This window comes from Phyllostomus discolor, chromosome 5, assembly GCF_004126475.2.
Source record: "Phyllostomus discolor isolate MPI-MPIP mPhyDis1 chromosome 5, mPhyDis1.pri.v3, whole genome shotgun sequence".
Lineage (NCBI taxonomy): Eukaryota > Metazoa > Chordata > Mammalia > Chiroptera > Phyllostomidae > Phyllostomus > Phyllostomus discolor.
Window position 1 is genome coordinate 171,383,496 of NC_040907.2, and position 14,712 is coordinate 171,398,207.

The 14,712-nt window shown below is 64.8% G+C and overlaps 1 protein-coding gene across 2 annotated transcripts; it reads right to left on the reverse strand.

Annotated features, from left to right (window-relative positions):
• Positions 1 to 232: 232 nt before the first annotated feature.
• UROS (uroporphyrinogen III synthase) lies at positions 233 to 14,447 on the reverse strand. Of its 2 annotated transcripts, none has more exons than XM_028513551.2 (10): positions 14,214 to 14,447; positions 10,025 to 10,113; positions 9,775 to 9,858; positions 8,154 to 8,250; positions 7,376 to 7,450; positions 6,342 to 6,416; positions 3,570 to 3,650; positions 2,430 to 2,515; positions 1,454 to 1,552; positions 233 to 492 (listed from the first exon to the last, which is right to left on the reverse strand). In XM_028513551.2, exons 2-10 carry the CDS (start codon positions 10,085 to 10,087, stop codon positions 358 to 360), a joined length of 795 nt encoding a protein of 264 aa, XP_028369352.1. In that variant the 5' UTR covers positions 10,088 to 10,113; positions 14,214 to 14,447; the 3' UTR covers positions 233 to 357. The 2 variants fall into 2 exon arrangements, with proteins under 2 accessions (XP_028369352.1, XP_035883333.1); XM_036027440.1 differs by having other exon boundaries at positions 14,218 to 14,316.
• Positions 14,448 to 14,712: the final 265 nt, after the last annotated feature.

The following is a 14,712-nucleotide window of genomic DNA, read 5'->3' on the forward strand; positions in this document are numbered from 1 at the left end:
CTGCTGGTGTTCAGAACGTGGGCACGTCGCTTTCCTCCCCAGACACGGCTCTGCCCTGGACACGGTCCACACGGTCGCTGTGTGGCTCACTGGACGGCCCCCTGCTGCAGGAGGACACCCTCTCGCAGGGCCTGGGAGCTGCGTGCACTGGGCAAGGGGCCGAGTAGCCTCCACGGAAGGAAGTGACACATACGTGTGCCAGCCCCCAGTCCCGTCCTGATTGCCCGTGTGCAGGTGGCTTCACGCAGGCGCGTGGCGGTGTTGGAGGGCTGTGCCTCCCATGGTCCGCAGGCGGCAGCCCGCTGTCCTCAGGGGCCCGCGGGGAGCCCCGGCCCAGGGCTCCCACGGGTGGCCCGCTCAGCAGTGGGGAGGCTGGAGCGCCCTCCGGAGGCCCTCGGCCAGGGCTCGCGGCGTGGGGCTCTCCGCCGTGCAGCTCACAGGCAGGCCCTGGGCGGCCAGGGCGCGGGCGGTGGTGGGGCCGATGGCTGCGAACTGCAGAGCGGGGAGGAGGGGCTCAGTGCGCATGCAGGTGGGGGGCGGGGGCGGCTGCAGGGCCTGGCATGGGGGGCCTGCGGGACACCCGCCCGTCGCAACACCGCTCTGCCGGAGAGCCTGTGTGTGGCAACACTTCCTGAGCGAAGGCGGCTCTAGGGCAGCTGAATGCCTTCGCCTCCAGGCTGCCATCGCCGCCTCCCCCTCCCCCCCCAAGTAGGGTGGTGCCCCGCCTGCAGCTCGGGGGGCTCGGAGTCACCACCACCCTGGCTGCATCCCGGGAGCCCTCGCTGTGGATAGTTCTGCCCCGCATTTGGGGCCCCGGGGGGCAGGCAGGTGCCACACGGCACAGAGTGGGGCGGGGGTGGCGGCTGCACCCCCGGGTAAGCAGAGCCGTCAAGACCAGCGCCCCGGGGCGAGGGTCAGGACACCCCCCCCCCCAGCCCAGCATTCCACCGTGACCCTGGGACCGGTCCTGTCGCCCCGGTGTGCCCAGAGGCCCACGTTCTAACTCGGGGAGGGCCAGCAGTGCAGACGGGTGTCCTACGGCTCCAGGTGACACGCCACAGCCCCCCAGGTCAAAGCCATTGCCGCAGCAGGCACCGCGGGGGCCGTGATGGCACGGAGACCCCGACAAACTCGGTGCCCGAGGAGTGTGAGTGTGAGTCCTCTGAGCCAACAGGCATGGAGATGGAGCGGGGGCCGGGGGGGTGCGTTTTAATGGCAGAGCGTCTCGAGGTGTTTCGGTGGAGGAACGAGTGAGGAAGCGGCTCCGAGTGGCCAAGGGCGTAGTCAGGGAGCGCCAGCCAGGACGGGGCCGCTGTGCCTCCGGCCGGGCCCACAGGGCCTCCCTGCCGCGGGGCGCCCGCCCAGTCAGCAGGACTTGGACTTGACTGGAAGCCCTAGGATAGTTAGCAAGCATTTTTAATCTGAAGAAGACTCAAAGCACTGAGGACCTCACCTTAATCTGATGGATGGAGCTACCAGACAAGTCCTGGATGTGCTTCAGGCTGTAGGCCAGGCCCGAGGGGCTGAAGAAGGTGATGCCAGCCGGCACGCCCTGCGGGGGGGGGGGGGGGAGCGCAGCCCGTGTGAGCGGCCTGGAGAGAGAGAGGTCCCCAGCCCGTCCCCATGGACCCCAGACCCCAGGCAGCCAGGCGGGGTCCCTGCAGGCAGGTTCCTGGTCAGTGCCGGCCCGCCTCATCCACAGAGACCAAGTTCAAGAGGGGGTCTGTTTGAGAGCTGGGCATAGCCAGGAGGCTGGGCACTGCTCCTGGTCACTCTGTGGCCCCCGGTGGGGCCTGCCTGGTCGAGGCCACGGGCCCCATGTGCCCAGCAGAGGGGACGATGCCTCTGGCACGTGGCCACAGCGGCACTGATCCTGTGTGGCAGCCGCCCAGCCCTCCCGGAGCAGAGCGGACGGCGGACGCACCGGCCTGCCCCTCTGCCTTGGGCCAGCGACGTGCCCCAGAGCAGCCTGTGCTGCAGGGGCAGAGGGGGGCACGGCTCACCGAAGCCCCGTGTGGAAAACGCCCCCCAACTCAAACAGGCGCCCTCCATGCTCCCGCCTGAATCCTCTGAAGGTCGTGTGGCCCATCAGTTCCCCCCAGACTCCTGCGGGGGGCGGGGGGGGGGGGTCGGCCGGAGGCCTTCCCAGCCTCTGCGGAGACGGCTCCCCCAGTGCCACGTGGAGGACACACGTCGGGGCCACTGTTTGTTTCAGGCTCACTAGGCCCAGAGCACTGTACGGAGCACTTTGTGAAAACCACCCCCTTTGGTCCTTAGGGACCTGACCGGCCGGGTCTGTTCCTGGTTCATGGACACAGAGGACAAAAGCCCATGTCCTTAGCCACACTGCTGGGAGGCCAGGCCTCACCCCCCACCTCCACCCCGCCCACCCACCCGCCCTGCCCCAGCCCTGCCTGGACCGCACCCACCTGCTCGGAGTAGTAGCTGCTCAGGTTCACTTGGATTCCCGGGTGCGGGGCCTTCTGGTAGACCGTGAGGCTCTCCAGGGGGATCCCTGCCCAGGGTCACAGCCAGGAGACAGGGTTACTGCCCTGGGGACACTGGGGGTCTGCGCTGCAGGGTGTCAGCAGGGACCCCCGACCCCACACCGCCCTGAACAAGCAACAAGCACGCTCCTCTGGCCCTCTGCAGCCCGCTGAGCAGGAGTGGCTGGGGGCGGGGGGCTGGGACACGGCGGAAGGGCAGGGGCCCTGAAACCAAGGGCTCCCTTCACGCCCACGGGCGCCTCTTGTTCCCGCAGCGCATTCGGAGGCAGAGGCTAGCGTGGGGAGCCGGGACACCCCATCGCTCAGATTCAGGACGGGAGGTGAGGGGCAGCAGGCCCGCAGCGCCCCTGGGTGCGGAACGGCCCTGGGTGCGGAACAGCGGGCTGAGCAGGTCCATCGAGGTCCCAGGGACCGGGTGCCTTCGGAGAGCTGGGGTCACGCACAGCTCCGTGGGGCGGGCGCTGTGGCCCCACCCCCTTCACAGACGGGGAGGGCCGCGCAGAGAGAGCGCTGAGCTCCCGGGCTCCCACCGCTACGGGAAGGCGGAGGGAGGGTTCAGCCCTGCTCTCCTCTCACCCTGAGGTGCACAGTCCAGACGCCTGACGCCCCTCCCCGAGCTCCCAGACCCACGGCGTGACAGGAGGAGTGCAGGCGACGCCTGCGACTGGGGGTCAGCGCAGCTGCAGGGCTCCAGGGGCAGGGGCACGGCTGCTGTCTGGACAGCGGGAGTGGGGGCCGGGGACGGAGAGGGAGAGGCTGAGCCGCAGGACGCCGCAGTCACCGGAGACCAGCGCCATCCCCAGGTTCACCTACGGGGGACGCTGCCCTGGGGTCACCTGCACACCGCCCCTGCACCTCGGCCCGGGAACAGTTCGGTGACACTCTGCGTGCCCCTAGCTGGCGCCGGGCCGCCCGGCAGGAGCAGGTCCGCCGGCAGGAGCCGGGAGGCGATGCCTCCAGGCCGGGCCAGCTGGGGCCTGCAGGGCCAACTGCCCCCCCCAGACCACGGAGGCTCCCCCCGGCAGACCCCGGAGAAGCGAGGGGGCAGTGCGTGCTGGTCACCTTTGTCCTTGAGCATTTTCGGGAGGGTCTCTCCTTTGAGGGCCCCGCAGGGAAACAGCAGAGGCAGCGCCGGGGACTCCCCTGCGGATCGAGAACCGGACGTCGCACGGCTTCGCGGCAACACCGGGAGCGGCCTGCTCTGCTCCTGAGGCCTCCGCTCCGGCGACTGCAGGCGGAAGGGGCAGCCGCCTCCTCCTTGCTGACCGTGTCACGTGAAGGTCACACAGGCCGTGTGGCTGCAGGTGCCTGGGAAACTGACAGCCACCGGTGCCGGCCACCTGTGCTCCCATAACTCCCCGCCCTGACGTGGCCCCCGGGCAGCAGTCCCTGTTGAGAATGCAGGCTTCACACGTGAGCTGGAGTTAGAGGGTGAGAGTCAGGCCTGGCGCTGGCCCCAGGGCAGACGTGGTCCGTGCGGCCCACCTCTGCAGGGGCCTTGGGTGGCGGGCAAGTGGCCGCCAGCTGTGGCTCTGCGGCCGCCCCCAAGGAAGACAGCTGCATGTCCACCGCTGTCTCGGCCAGGACAGCGGCCACCAGCCGAGTGCCCAAGGGGCTTTCTAGCAAGCCTAGCCAGAGGTGGTGGTGGGGGGGGGTTTGGAAAATTCCAGAATCCACCCCTCACAGCATCTCTTCTGCAGGCCCAGCAGAATACTGTGTTACTTATTCTCGAGTGCTGGCCACTGCTGGGGGGACAGGGCTGGCGTCTTGTTCGCACTGCCCACCAGCGAGTGCCCGGCAGAGAGCCAGCTCTGCGGCCCTGCAGCTCAGCGGGCGTCAGAGACGAGCACGGCCCGGCCCGCCCCGGGAAGAAAACCCGACACGGCCCGCCTGAAGGTCCTTCCCTGCCAGGGGGACCCGTGGCACTGCCGCTGCTCCCGGGAGCTGCCCCTCTCAGGAAGTCTAGGCGGACACGGGCAGACCTCGGGGACACTGCGGGTCGGGTCCCAGACTACGGCCGTACGGTGAGTTGTGATCTTTTGCTGGTGGAGGTCCTGCCTCCAGTTTGCAACCAGATCCCTGAAGCACAATGGAGTGAGGTGCAGCGACACGAGGCCTGCTCGAACCCACTCCTTTTTGGGGTACGCACACCTGCAGATTTTTAGCCCAAAGTGGCCAGTGCCTAATGTGTCCAGATAAAGCCGGCTGCCTGCAGGGGTGAGATGGGGCCTCCCCAGGGAAGCAGGGCGAGGGAGGGGCCTGGCAGGGGTCTAAGCGACACAGAGATGGGGCGGGGGGGCTCGGAGGCCCTGCTCCGTTCCTTCAGCAGGAAGGAGGCTGGACTACAGGCCTGTCGAGGCCGAGGACAGAAACGGCGCTGAGAACCCAGCGTGCTGTGCGGCTGGGCGGGGAGCTCGGCAGAGGGTCACTGCCCGTAATTAAGGCAACGAGACTGGCCCTTTAATGCCGAGTCGCCGGAGGAGACGCGTGTGTCTCTGAACCCTGACCCCTTCAGGTCTGCAGTGGTCCGTCCGGCTCTCCCGGGCGCCGCAGCGAGCACCCAGGTCGGGCAGGCAGCGCGCACGGAACTGCCGGTGATTAGGGCACCGAGGCGGGCGGGGAGGACGTTTCACACGGACCGCAGCTCCGTCTGTCTGCTCTCGTCTCTCCGTGCGTGTGTGTGTGTGTGTGTGTGAGAACTGCCTTCTACTCTGTAACCTGGGTTTTCTCTCCCACCAGAGGAGACATCCCGGGAGAGGAGGAGCACCGTCTACCATGACAACAAGCTGTCAGATCAAACCAGTTAACCACTTCGAGCACTTCCAGCAGCGCCTGTCACGTGGTGAGTAGGTGTCAGGTGAAGGAAATCCAGCAGCAGTAACTGGGAACTGGCCTGTTACTCCCAGCACTGGAAGCAGATCCTTAGCTTCAGGGTTTACCGGGGGAGGAAACCCTGAACGCGCTGGCAGAACCGAGGTGAATGTCCTTGTGGGAAGGTAAGACGCGTGCTTATTTGGGCGCTTGAATTGCAAGCTGAGGCTTTAGGGGGCCCACGGACACGAGCCTCGCGAAGACAGCCAGCCGGCGCCCTCTGCCCTCCATGGTGGGGTCAGAGAGTGCCCCTGGCTGCCCTCCCTCCCAGCAGCAGCTCTGGGGACACCTTGGAAGCGGCACGGGCCTCCCTGCCTGGCGCCCGCAGAGGGAACACCGCTCCATGGCTCTGGGCCTGGCCGGGAGGCCCGCGCAGCCACCTCCTTCCGGAACCGAGGCAGCCGCTGTGCGCGCCGCCACGGCCCCTGCCCGGGAGTAGGCTGGGCCCCCTGTTCCAGCGTGGAGCTCACGGTCGTGCCCTCACAGGACCAACAGCTAAGCTTGTTAATCCCACCGGATGCCCAGGACTACCGTCTACATGGATTTCCACTTTAAAAAGGAGGCCTGGATGTGTCTAATGGTGACCACGGCCCCTTGAAAGGACGACAGAAACAAAGAGCCTGGAGGTGGGTCATCGCCCTCTCTGTGTCCGGCCCGTCCCCTCGGGAGCTGCCGGGGAAGAGCCCAACTGCAGGGGCTCCCCCACCCCAGGGAAGACCCGAACGATTTGCTTTCGTTCGAGCAGTCTCCACCTTCCGGTGCAGGGGGAGGCGCAGGAGGGGGTGGCGGGAGGGGGGCCGCATCGCACACGGGCAGACTCGGTCCCGGGTGGCTCACCCCGGGCACCTGGGCCCGGGCCATCGGGAGAAGGCACCAAGGACGGACGCCGTTCCGCGGCGGCAGGCGTGGGACCGGCGGACGGGAGCGAGCGGGCTCCCGCGGGGGCGGCCTTTCCCTACTCACGGGAACAGATGTGCCCGGCCAGCTTCTCCGCGGTGCCGCAGTGCTCCCCCTCCGCGTCCAGGCCCATCTTGTTCGCTGGAAAACGGCGGAAACGGCGTGGCTTTGCGCGGCCGTTCAAGGCCCTCTGTTCCCGTGCCGCCCTTCCACGTGCAAACATAAACGTGAAGGCACGAGCCTCGCAAGTCGCAGAGAGATCTGACGGGAGGGCGCTGGGCCGGCCCCTGCGCTTCTCGGGCGGGTGGCAACGGGGAACCTCCCCCTACTCTGAGCCCCCCTGAGCTGTCTGCAAGCCACACATGACTGTTTGAGGGACTGTACGAGACGATGGTGGTGAGAGTGACTGCATGATCCCAGGTGGAGCCCAGGCCACCCTGCAGAGGGGGCTGAAGTGGGGGGGGGGCCCGGGGCAGGGTCAGTGTGGAATGTGGAGCGTCTCTGAGAAAGGCGGTGCTCACATGAGACCGACACCGGCTCACACGGAGCTGCCACTGGGCCGGCCACACCCTCAGCCTGCAGCTCACAGACCGCGGCAAACGTGTGGTGTCCGGGACAGAGGAGGCCCCTGCAGCTGGGCGTGAACTCTGTCCAGGAATGGGGAGCTCCTGCTGAAGCCATGCTGCCAGCCCTCCGGTCTGACCGGGAAGGTCTCCGTGCACCGGCACCTGGATACCTGGACCAGGAGGGGCCGCCCATGACGGCTGTGGGCTCCTTCCTGAGCCCCCCCCGAGGACAGTAATCCCATCACCGGCCCCTCCGCTCCCCCTGGAGGTGGTGGTGCTGAGGGGTAGGATCCTGAACATTCCTCTCTACCCACAGGGCTGGCTCCCCTGGCAACCAGCCCCAACTCCAGGGCCTGGTCAAGTAAAAAGCCAGCTCATGAGGACAAACTCAGCTGGGGTGAAAGGGGTTTGTTATGAACAACAGAAGGGTTTGCAGAGCGGAGTCTCGGAACAGGGAAGAGACCAGACACACGTTTCTCAGCATCGCCACGCCACAGTCGTCTCTGGCGTTTCAGTCCCACCGTGGCGGCTCACCTAGAGAGGCAGTGGCGCTCCCGACCACGTACACCGGCTTGGCGCTCCACCTCTCCCTCAGGGACTCCGTCCAGACTGCAACACACGGAACCGCACGTGGGCTGCAGGGACCGCGGTGGCCGTGCGGGCTGCCACCCCGGCTGCTGGTCTCCCCCGCAGCTCGGGAGCAAAGCAAACCAGCAACGCGCAGATCCAAGGGAAATTCCGTTTTTAAACTGTTCGTACTTTGCAAGCAAATTTAAAGAAACCACTTTGATAAATGTTTCAGGATGCCTTGCTTGAAACAGTCAGTCATTTCCAGGGTTGGCACTTGAAGCATTTTTAACGTGCACCGCAGGATAAACAGAACCGGAGGATAAATAGAACCGGAAGAATCTGTCTGCAAGGGGGGGCCGATATAAAAACCCTCTGGGGGCAGAGACTGGCGCTGACCGGTTCTGAGGGCGGTGTGACTGCCGGTGGGCGAGCCCTGGGCCAGCTGGGCGGCACCACCCCTCCGGGGCCCAGGAGGCAGCGCCGTCTCCCGGGGTCTGCGCCCCGCTGCCCCTGAGCTCTCGCTGTCGCCAGAAGGCTGCAGGCTCCCGTGTCTCTCCGGGTGGGACCTCAAGACACTGCCCATACGACGCACGGTCTTTTCCTGCTCCTTCCAAGGGTTACACACGAGGTAACTGGGAACCTAAATGCTTTCCGAGCTAAAAACCACTGCCCTTTTCCAGCCCGAAGGGCAGCTCTGTCTGCAATCGCCCAGAGACGGGTGAAGACCGGGCGGGCCCCTCACCTTCGGTTCCGCCGTCTCTCCGTAGGCACAGCTCCGCGGCCTCCACGGCTCTGGGGCTGGTGAGGACGAGTCCCCCGTAGCGTTCGGGCTGGGACAGCTGCGCAGTGGACACGACACTGGGGCTCCATGGAGGGCCCCGCTCTCCAGGCCCCGGGACGCCTGGCGCCCCCCCCCCCCCCACTGGGCACACGCCAGGAGCTGAGTGTGTGCCCGGGCCTCTCCCAGCCTCCGGGGTACGGGGGTTCCCTGTCTGAAGCACCTCCCTCAAGCAGCTCGGCGCTGGGGGTGGGAAGACAGCAGCGGGACAGCGGGTGCCCGGAGGTGGTGGTGGGTGTAAGGGGCGCAGAGAGGGGCGAGGGGACTGATCCTGGGCTGGGCGGGGTGCGGGCGGGAGGGCAGACTGAGCTGCACCTGTGATAAAACGGAATGCTCTCGGCGGGGGGGGGGTGGGGGGGGGGGGGGGGGGGGCGACGTCCACACTGAAGCCCCGACCTTCAAGGACAATGGCGACAACCCTACGGACCAGGCACCTGCGCCCGGCACTGGCCTGCTGTGTCCCATCCCCCCACTGCTCCGGGACAGGCCCGTGACACGGGGACCCGTTCCCCCCTGTGGGTCAAATGCAGAGGCGTGGGGGGGCCAAGCAGCGGGCCCTGTGGGGAGGGGGTGGCGGGTGCATGTTGCACTCACAGCGTCACCAGAGCTGGATGCACGGAGCTCGGAAAGCCACTCGTCCCCCCCTTCCCCCCCACCCCCGGGGCAGACGGGCTGCTGGTGACGGAGAGGCTCCCGCAGGGACTTGGGGTTTTCTGACCATAAGGTCCTAGAAACGGTCTCAAATGACGGGGCCCTTTGGTCCCTTTCTAAGCTGCTTATGGAAAAGCGAGCCACGCTGGGCCCCTTGCGCTGTCCCCCTGCAGGTGGGCCCCGGGCACAGGGACGTGACAGAGGCCAGTCCAGCATGCTGAGCTTCAGGAACAACCGGGCACTCAGCTCAGACCGAAGGGAGAGAACCGGAGGGCTTGCCATGGAGTGGCGGGCAGGGCCGCGTTGCACGGAACACAAGGGCGAGCGACCGGGCCGTGGCGCCCGGTGCGCGGGGCAGCGGGCCTCTCCCCTGAGACACCCGGCAGGCTTTCCTGGGACTGTTCCGGGGGCGGCCGGGCTGAGGCTGTGGGGGCACGCCCTGGCCTGGAATCTCAGTGCTGCCTCTTGTTTGCCGGAGGCCTCAGCCATGGTGCCAGCTCTGGGGCCTTGGTCTCTAGCACAGGAAAACTGACACCTACGTGGCTGCCTCTCAGAGCTCAGGGCATGGGGAAGGGCACAGGAGCACCAGGTCTGACCCCCTGCGTGCAGTACCCTCCCCGCGCCCTGCTCCCCTGGGCCTCCTCCAAGTCAGGGTCGGGAGCTGGCGGAGAGGAGGCTGGGCACAGAGCCCAACAGCGCCCGCCCGCCTGCCCGCCCGCCCTGGAGCTGGCGGGGCTGTGCTGCCCTCTTGAGAAGCCGGGGAGTAAAACGAGGGGAGAGGAGAACGTCTCCCAGCTCGGGCTGGCCGGGGTCCCACAGACACCATGGGCGTCTCACCTGGGAACCACGGCGCCCAGACCCTGGTGGGCCTTACCTTCTCCGAGAGGCTGGGAAGAGCCAGAAACTCGAACGACAAGACAGGGATCAGAGTGGCTTCCAGCCCACAAAACCCCAATTCCTGCGAATGAGAGAACGTGGTTCTGGGCTGGCCAGGGCGCTTCGGGACACAAGGAATCACATTAACAGCTTCTTCCCAGGCAACTCCTCCGGCTCAGCAGACCCCGCCCCAGCCTCACTGGTCAGGCAGCGCTGAGCTCTCCCGGGCTGGGAGCCTGGGCACTCACCCTGATGTATGGGTCCTGGCCCCCGTCGTCCTCCTTGGCATCTTTTAGTAGAAGGACCTTCATTGTTGCCCGGCAGTCCTTACAGGGTGCTGTGGCAGAGCAGGGAAGCAGACCTCCGTTAGACCTCCGGGACTCCCCAGGCCACGGCGGGGCGGGCAGGGGCGTGGGACGGAGGTAATCAGCTGTGGGCCGCTGCAGCCCAGCCCTGCGCTCGCTGACTCAGCATCGAGGGGCTGGCTCCCTGGGGTGGCCCTGTCCCCGATAAGGCTCCCTTGGGTGGCCCTGTCACCGATAAGGCAGAGGGACAGCATGCTGGCACTTGATACCCCCGGGAAAGGCGGATGAACGCCGTCAGGGAGAGCCAGCGTCCTGGCCAGGCATTTAAGGCTCACGAAAGCGCTGCCAATTCCGGGTTCTAGCAATAACACACAGAGAAATGGGCAGCTCGTACGAAGGGAAGGAATCACTGCTTCCATTCGAAGACACACACACTTGAAGTTGCCTGGAAGCTCCCTTGGAAATAACTATGGATTCTCCCACGTCGCAAGCGGCGTTTATAAACGTTGTCAAGTGTCTTGGGATCACCTTTCAAGTGCTTTCTAACACCCCAGGAAACGGTCAGTCAGTGCGTATCAAACGCCTTATGCACCGCGTACCCTCTCTTCCTGTCACTTCCCATCCAGGAATAAACACCCAGCAACACTCGCAAATGTGTGCAGAGACTAACACAAAGGTGCTCAGCCTGCTAGTCGTGAGATATGAATGGCGCACGGCTCAAAACAAACTGCTTTGTATCTAAGCAACCGAACCTGGGCGGACAGAGAACTGCGAAATCGACTTCCAATTATTGCTGCTGTCGCGCTCTCGGCTGGAGAGACTGGGGATTCGGGAATGCGGGTGGTGTCGCTTCTGTCATCTCTGGAAGCTGCCCAAAAGGTGTCTCACACGCAAAACAGAAATCTGCCTTTCCACAGCGGCCACCCTTGCGTCATCCGGGCTGGGCTGGAGTCCCCACTCGAGTCGCTCTCAAATGCTAGCTAGTCCAAGCGTTGCTGGGAAGGTGTGTGGGGGGATGACGGGGCCCATTGTGAGCTGACTTTCAGTAAGACGCATCACCCCGGGTGACCCGGGTGGGTGGGCCGACCCGGGCAGGGGGAAGGGAGGCCCTCCCTCGGACACAGCCTCGGGGGCCTGCCCTCCTCCCCAGTGGGCTCACACCGTGGGTTTCAGACTGACTCTCAGCGCACGAGTCAACTCCTCACTGCCGGGCTCCTCCTGGGGACCCCTGCTGGCTCTGTTTGCCTGCCTGACACCCCTTCCCGTTTTGGAGGTCCCAGGACCCTGGCATGTCTCCGAGTGGCATCTTCTGCTAAAGCATAAGTCTTCCCAGGACACGCAAAGCGAGCAACTGCTGTGGGATTGAAAAGCGGACGCTTCCTGCTGTCGGAAGCGGGCGTCCCCGTGGCCACGGGTCTCTGCTCAGCCCGCCCGCCCGCGGCCCCGCCTGGGCTCTAGGCCCAGAGATACGGGTCCCCGGCCCTCAAAGGTGTGTCAGCAATGCTCTCCAACACCCGCAGCGAATCTCCTCTGACAAATGCTTTCTCTCCGGTTCTCCGCAGGGACACCGGGATCCCCCTCGGGGGGAGGAGGTGTGCAGTGCTTATCGGGAGTGGGGACAAGGCCAGGTGCCACTAAGTGCTGTGAGGCGATGGGGTCCAGGGGCCGGGGATGCTGATGCTGGCTACCTCCCCAGAGGACCTCTCTGAGGGGGCTGAGACCTGAAGGAGGTGACAGGAGTTGGGATCTGAGGGACAAGAGCCATAAAGGGAGATGTGTGCGCAGAAAGGGGCCCTGGTGTCCCTGGGAGGGGCGGGGAGGCCTTTGGCTTCCATCAGAAACAGGGACCCACCGAGAGGGGTAGGCGGGAGTGGCGTCAGGATGCACGCCTGAGAAAGGCCGCCGGCTCCTGCGGCCACCAGGATGGCCACTGCTGGGGGCGAGACAGAGGCGGTGGTGTTAGCAGGGCAGGGGTTCCAAGGTGGCTGGAGTAGGGACCCCCGTGACAGACAGGTAACTACTAGCACAATCCGGGCAAAACCCGCTGCCCACAGCCTGGGGCGTCAGGGCTTGGACCGGGAGGACAGTCAGAGCCTCTCTCCTGGGGCTCCCACGGAGCCTCCTGTCAGCGAGTCAGCAAGTCCTGATGGACGGTGACCGTGTCGTCGGTCAAAAAAATACTGCCCAGGTAAGTGAAACTAGCGACACGAGCGAGTGGTGAAGACAGGCAGGGGCGGCAGCCACCTGGGCCCCGCGCTGTGTCCTCGAAGGACAGGACCACAGGCAGCGCACTCACGCACCTCTGCTCCTGGAGTTCGCACTCCGACCGCGAGCCCGACGCTGGGGACTAATCGGAGGGCGCGAGGTAAGGCTCCCCACCCCTTCCCTGATCAAAGCAATACATGCTCATTGTGGAAAATCTGCAAACTGCAAAAAAAAACCCCAAACAATCTAGTTCCTCCAAAAACTAAAAATAGAATTGCCATAGAACCCAACAATTCCATTTCTAGGTGCAAGCTCAAAAAAGTTAAAGGCGGCGACTTGGCCGGACATTTGCACCCCGGTGTTCACGGCAGCGCTGTTCGCCATGGCCCAGAGGTGCGAGGGGTGCACAAGTCCACTGGGGGATGACTCCCACGTGGCCTGTCTGCACCCTGGAGTATTATCCCGCCTTACGAAGGAAGTTCTGACCCACGCCACAACACAGGTGGACTTGGAGAACATTGTGCTACTGCAGCAAGCCGGTCGCAGGACAAACATTCTATGCCACCTAATGCCGTGTGCCTGGCGTAGGCAGACCCCGAGACGGGGAGTGCGGCCGCCGGGGGCTGGGGAGGGGAGCGGGGGTCCGGGTTTAAGGAACGCCGAGTTCCGGTTTGGCAAGATGAAGGACTTTGGAGATGGGAGGGGCGAGGGTGGCACAGCCGTGAAAATGTACTTGGTGCCACAGAACTGTACACTTGAAAATGATTAAAATGGTAAACTTGACATCATGTGTTTTGCCACAAATAAAACATAGGAAGGGGAGATTACCCATGATGTCTCAGTGTAACTATTGCTACGTTGGCACCGTGCCCTCTGCAACTGTTTTCCAAGCTAGCCTTTTCATAGGTCTCCCTCACAGCTTCCTCTCTTGTACTTTATTGGAGGACGTATTTGCACGGTAGTGGGACCCAAAGGGGTGGCCACGTTAAGCTCCTCCACCAGACATGGGGCCCTGATGTGTGAGTACACGAACGTCCCTGTTGTGGCCTGGTGGACGGACTCAGGGAGACAGAACGGGCGGAACACAATGGTGGGGACTCCGGGGGCACTTAAGTTCCCCGGATTCCAACTCCTGGGGCCGAAGGGTTTCTGAGCAGAGGCTGTTGTTCCCACTGTTCTGCTGCAGCCTCCCCCGCAGCGGCCGCCGCCCTACTAGGGGCAGCTCGCTACATGCATCCAGCCCACTGTCCTCATTTTGCCAGAGAGAAAAAGGAAGTCGAGGTCATCTCTAATTAATAACCTTCTTTCTAACTAACAGTCTTCACCGTGGGCTGCAAACTGGTAGCCTGCAGGACAAACCTGGCTGGCCGATAGATTTCACTTGGCGCAGGACTTAAAAATCAAGGTATTTCTTGTAAAGACTCAGAACTCCAGGTTCTCTGGAACTGCACGAATCTGCCAGCGCTGGGCCGGCGCCTCCCCTTCACCACGGCTGGCTGCGGCTGCCTGCTACATCCCAGCTCGGGCCCTGCACTCCGTTCCGCCAAAACGGGCTCTGGCCTGCAATTCAGACATCTCCACTGGCCCTTGAGTATTGCAGGTCGATTCCTGATTTTAAAGAATCTTTCAGGAGGGTCGGCGAGGGGCAGGCGTTCGGGTGTTGAATTACTGACAAGGCCGTGCTCCCATTGTGCTAGGGACACGCTCGCAGGGTCGGGCCTGAGCCTGGCATGGGGGCACCGGCACGGATTCGACGACCTTCCGTTTGGGGCCAACCCACTGCCGCGGGACCACGGCCCACACCCAGGTCAGCAGCGGCCTCGAGTTCCGCTCGCTCCTCGTCTCGCACTCGCCAGGGCCGCAGATGGACCCCTGCCAATCCGGAGGCTTCCGAGTCTTCCTCGGTACTGTGAGCGGCGACACCTACCTACCTGGCCGGGCTGGTGAGGCCCGAAAGGTGCCCAGCCCCGCGCCCAGCACTCGGGAGTCGCCCAGCGAGGGGCGGTATCTCGCGATCCCAAACTAGAGGACGAAAGGATGCCCCGACGGTGAACCCGGAAGGAGGACCCCTCGTCACGTGGCTTGAGTTGCCATGGCGACCGCGCCCGCGACGCCTCACGCACTAGCACCTGAGCCCCGCGTCGCTCACAGGTGGAGCTCGCGCATGCGCGCGGGCAAGCAGGCGCAGGGATCATTCGCAGCGATGGGTCGAACCACTGCGCGAAGGGGAGGGAGAGACTTTGAGAGGAAGAGAAAAGATGGAGGGAGGGAGAAAATGCCAAGATGGGACCCCAGAACTGAGCTTGACTCTGAGGAACCACGGCCGTGGGATCCAGCGGGGTCAGTGGGGTTGTCGCCGACTCAGCGCCGAGGTTCTATGTGGTCTTCCCCCCCCCTCGGCTTGTGTGGGTCGGCCCGGAAGGGCG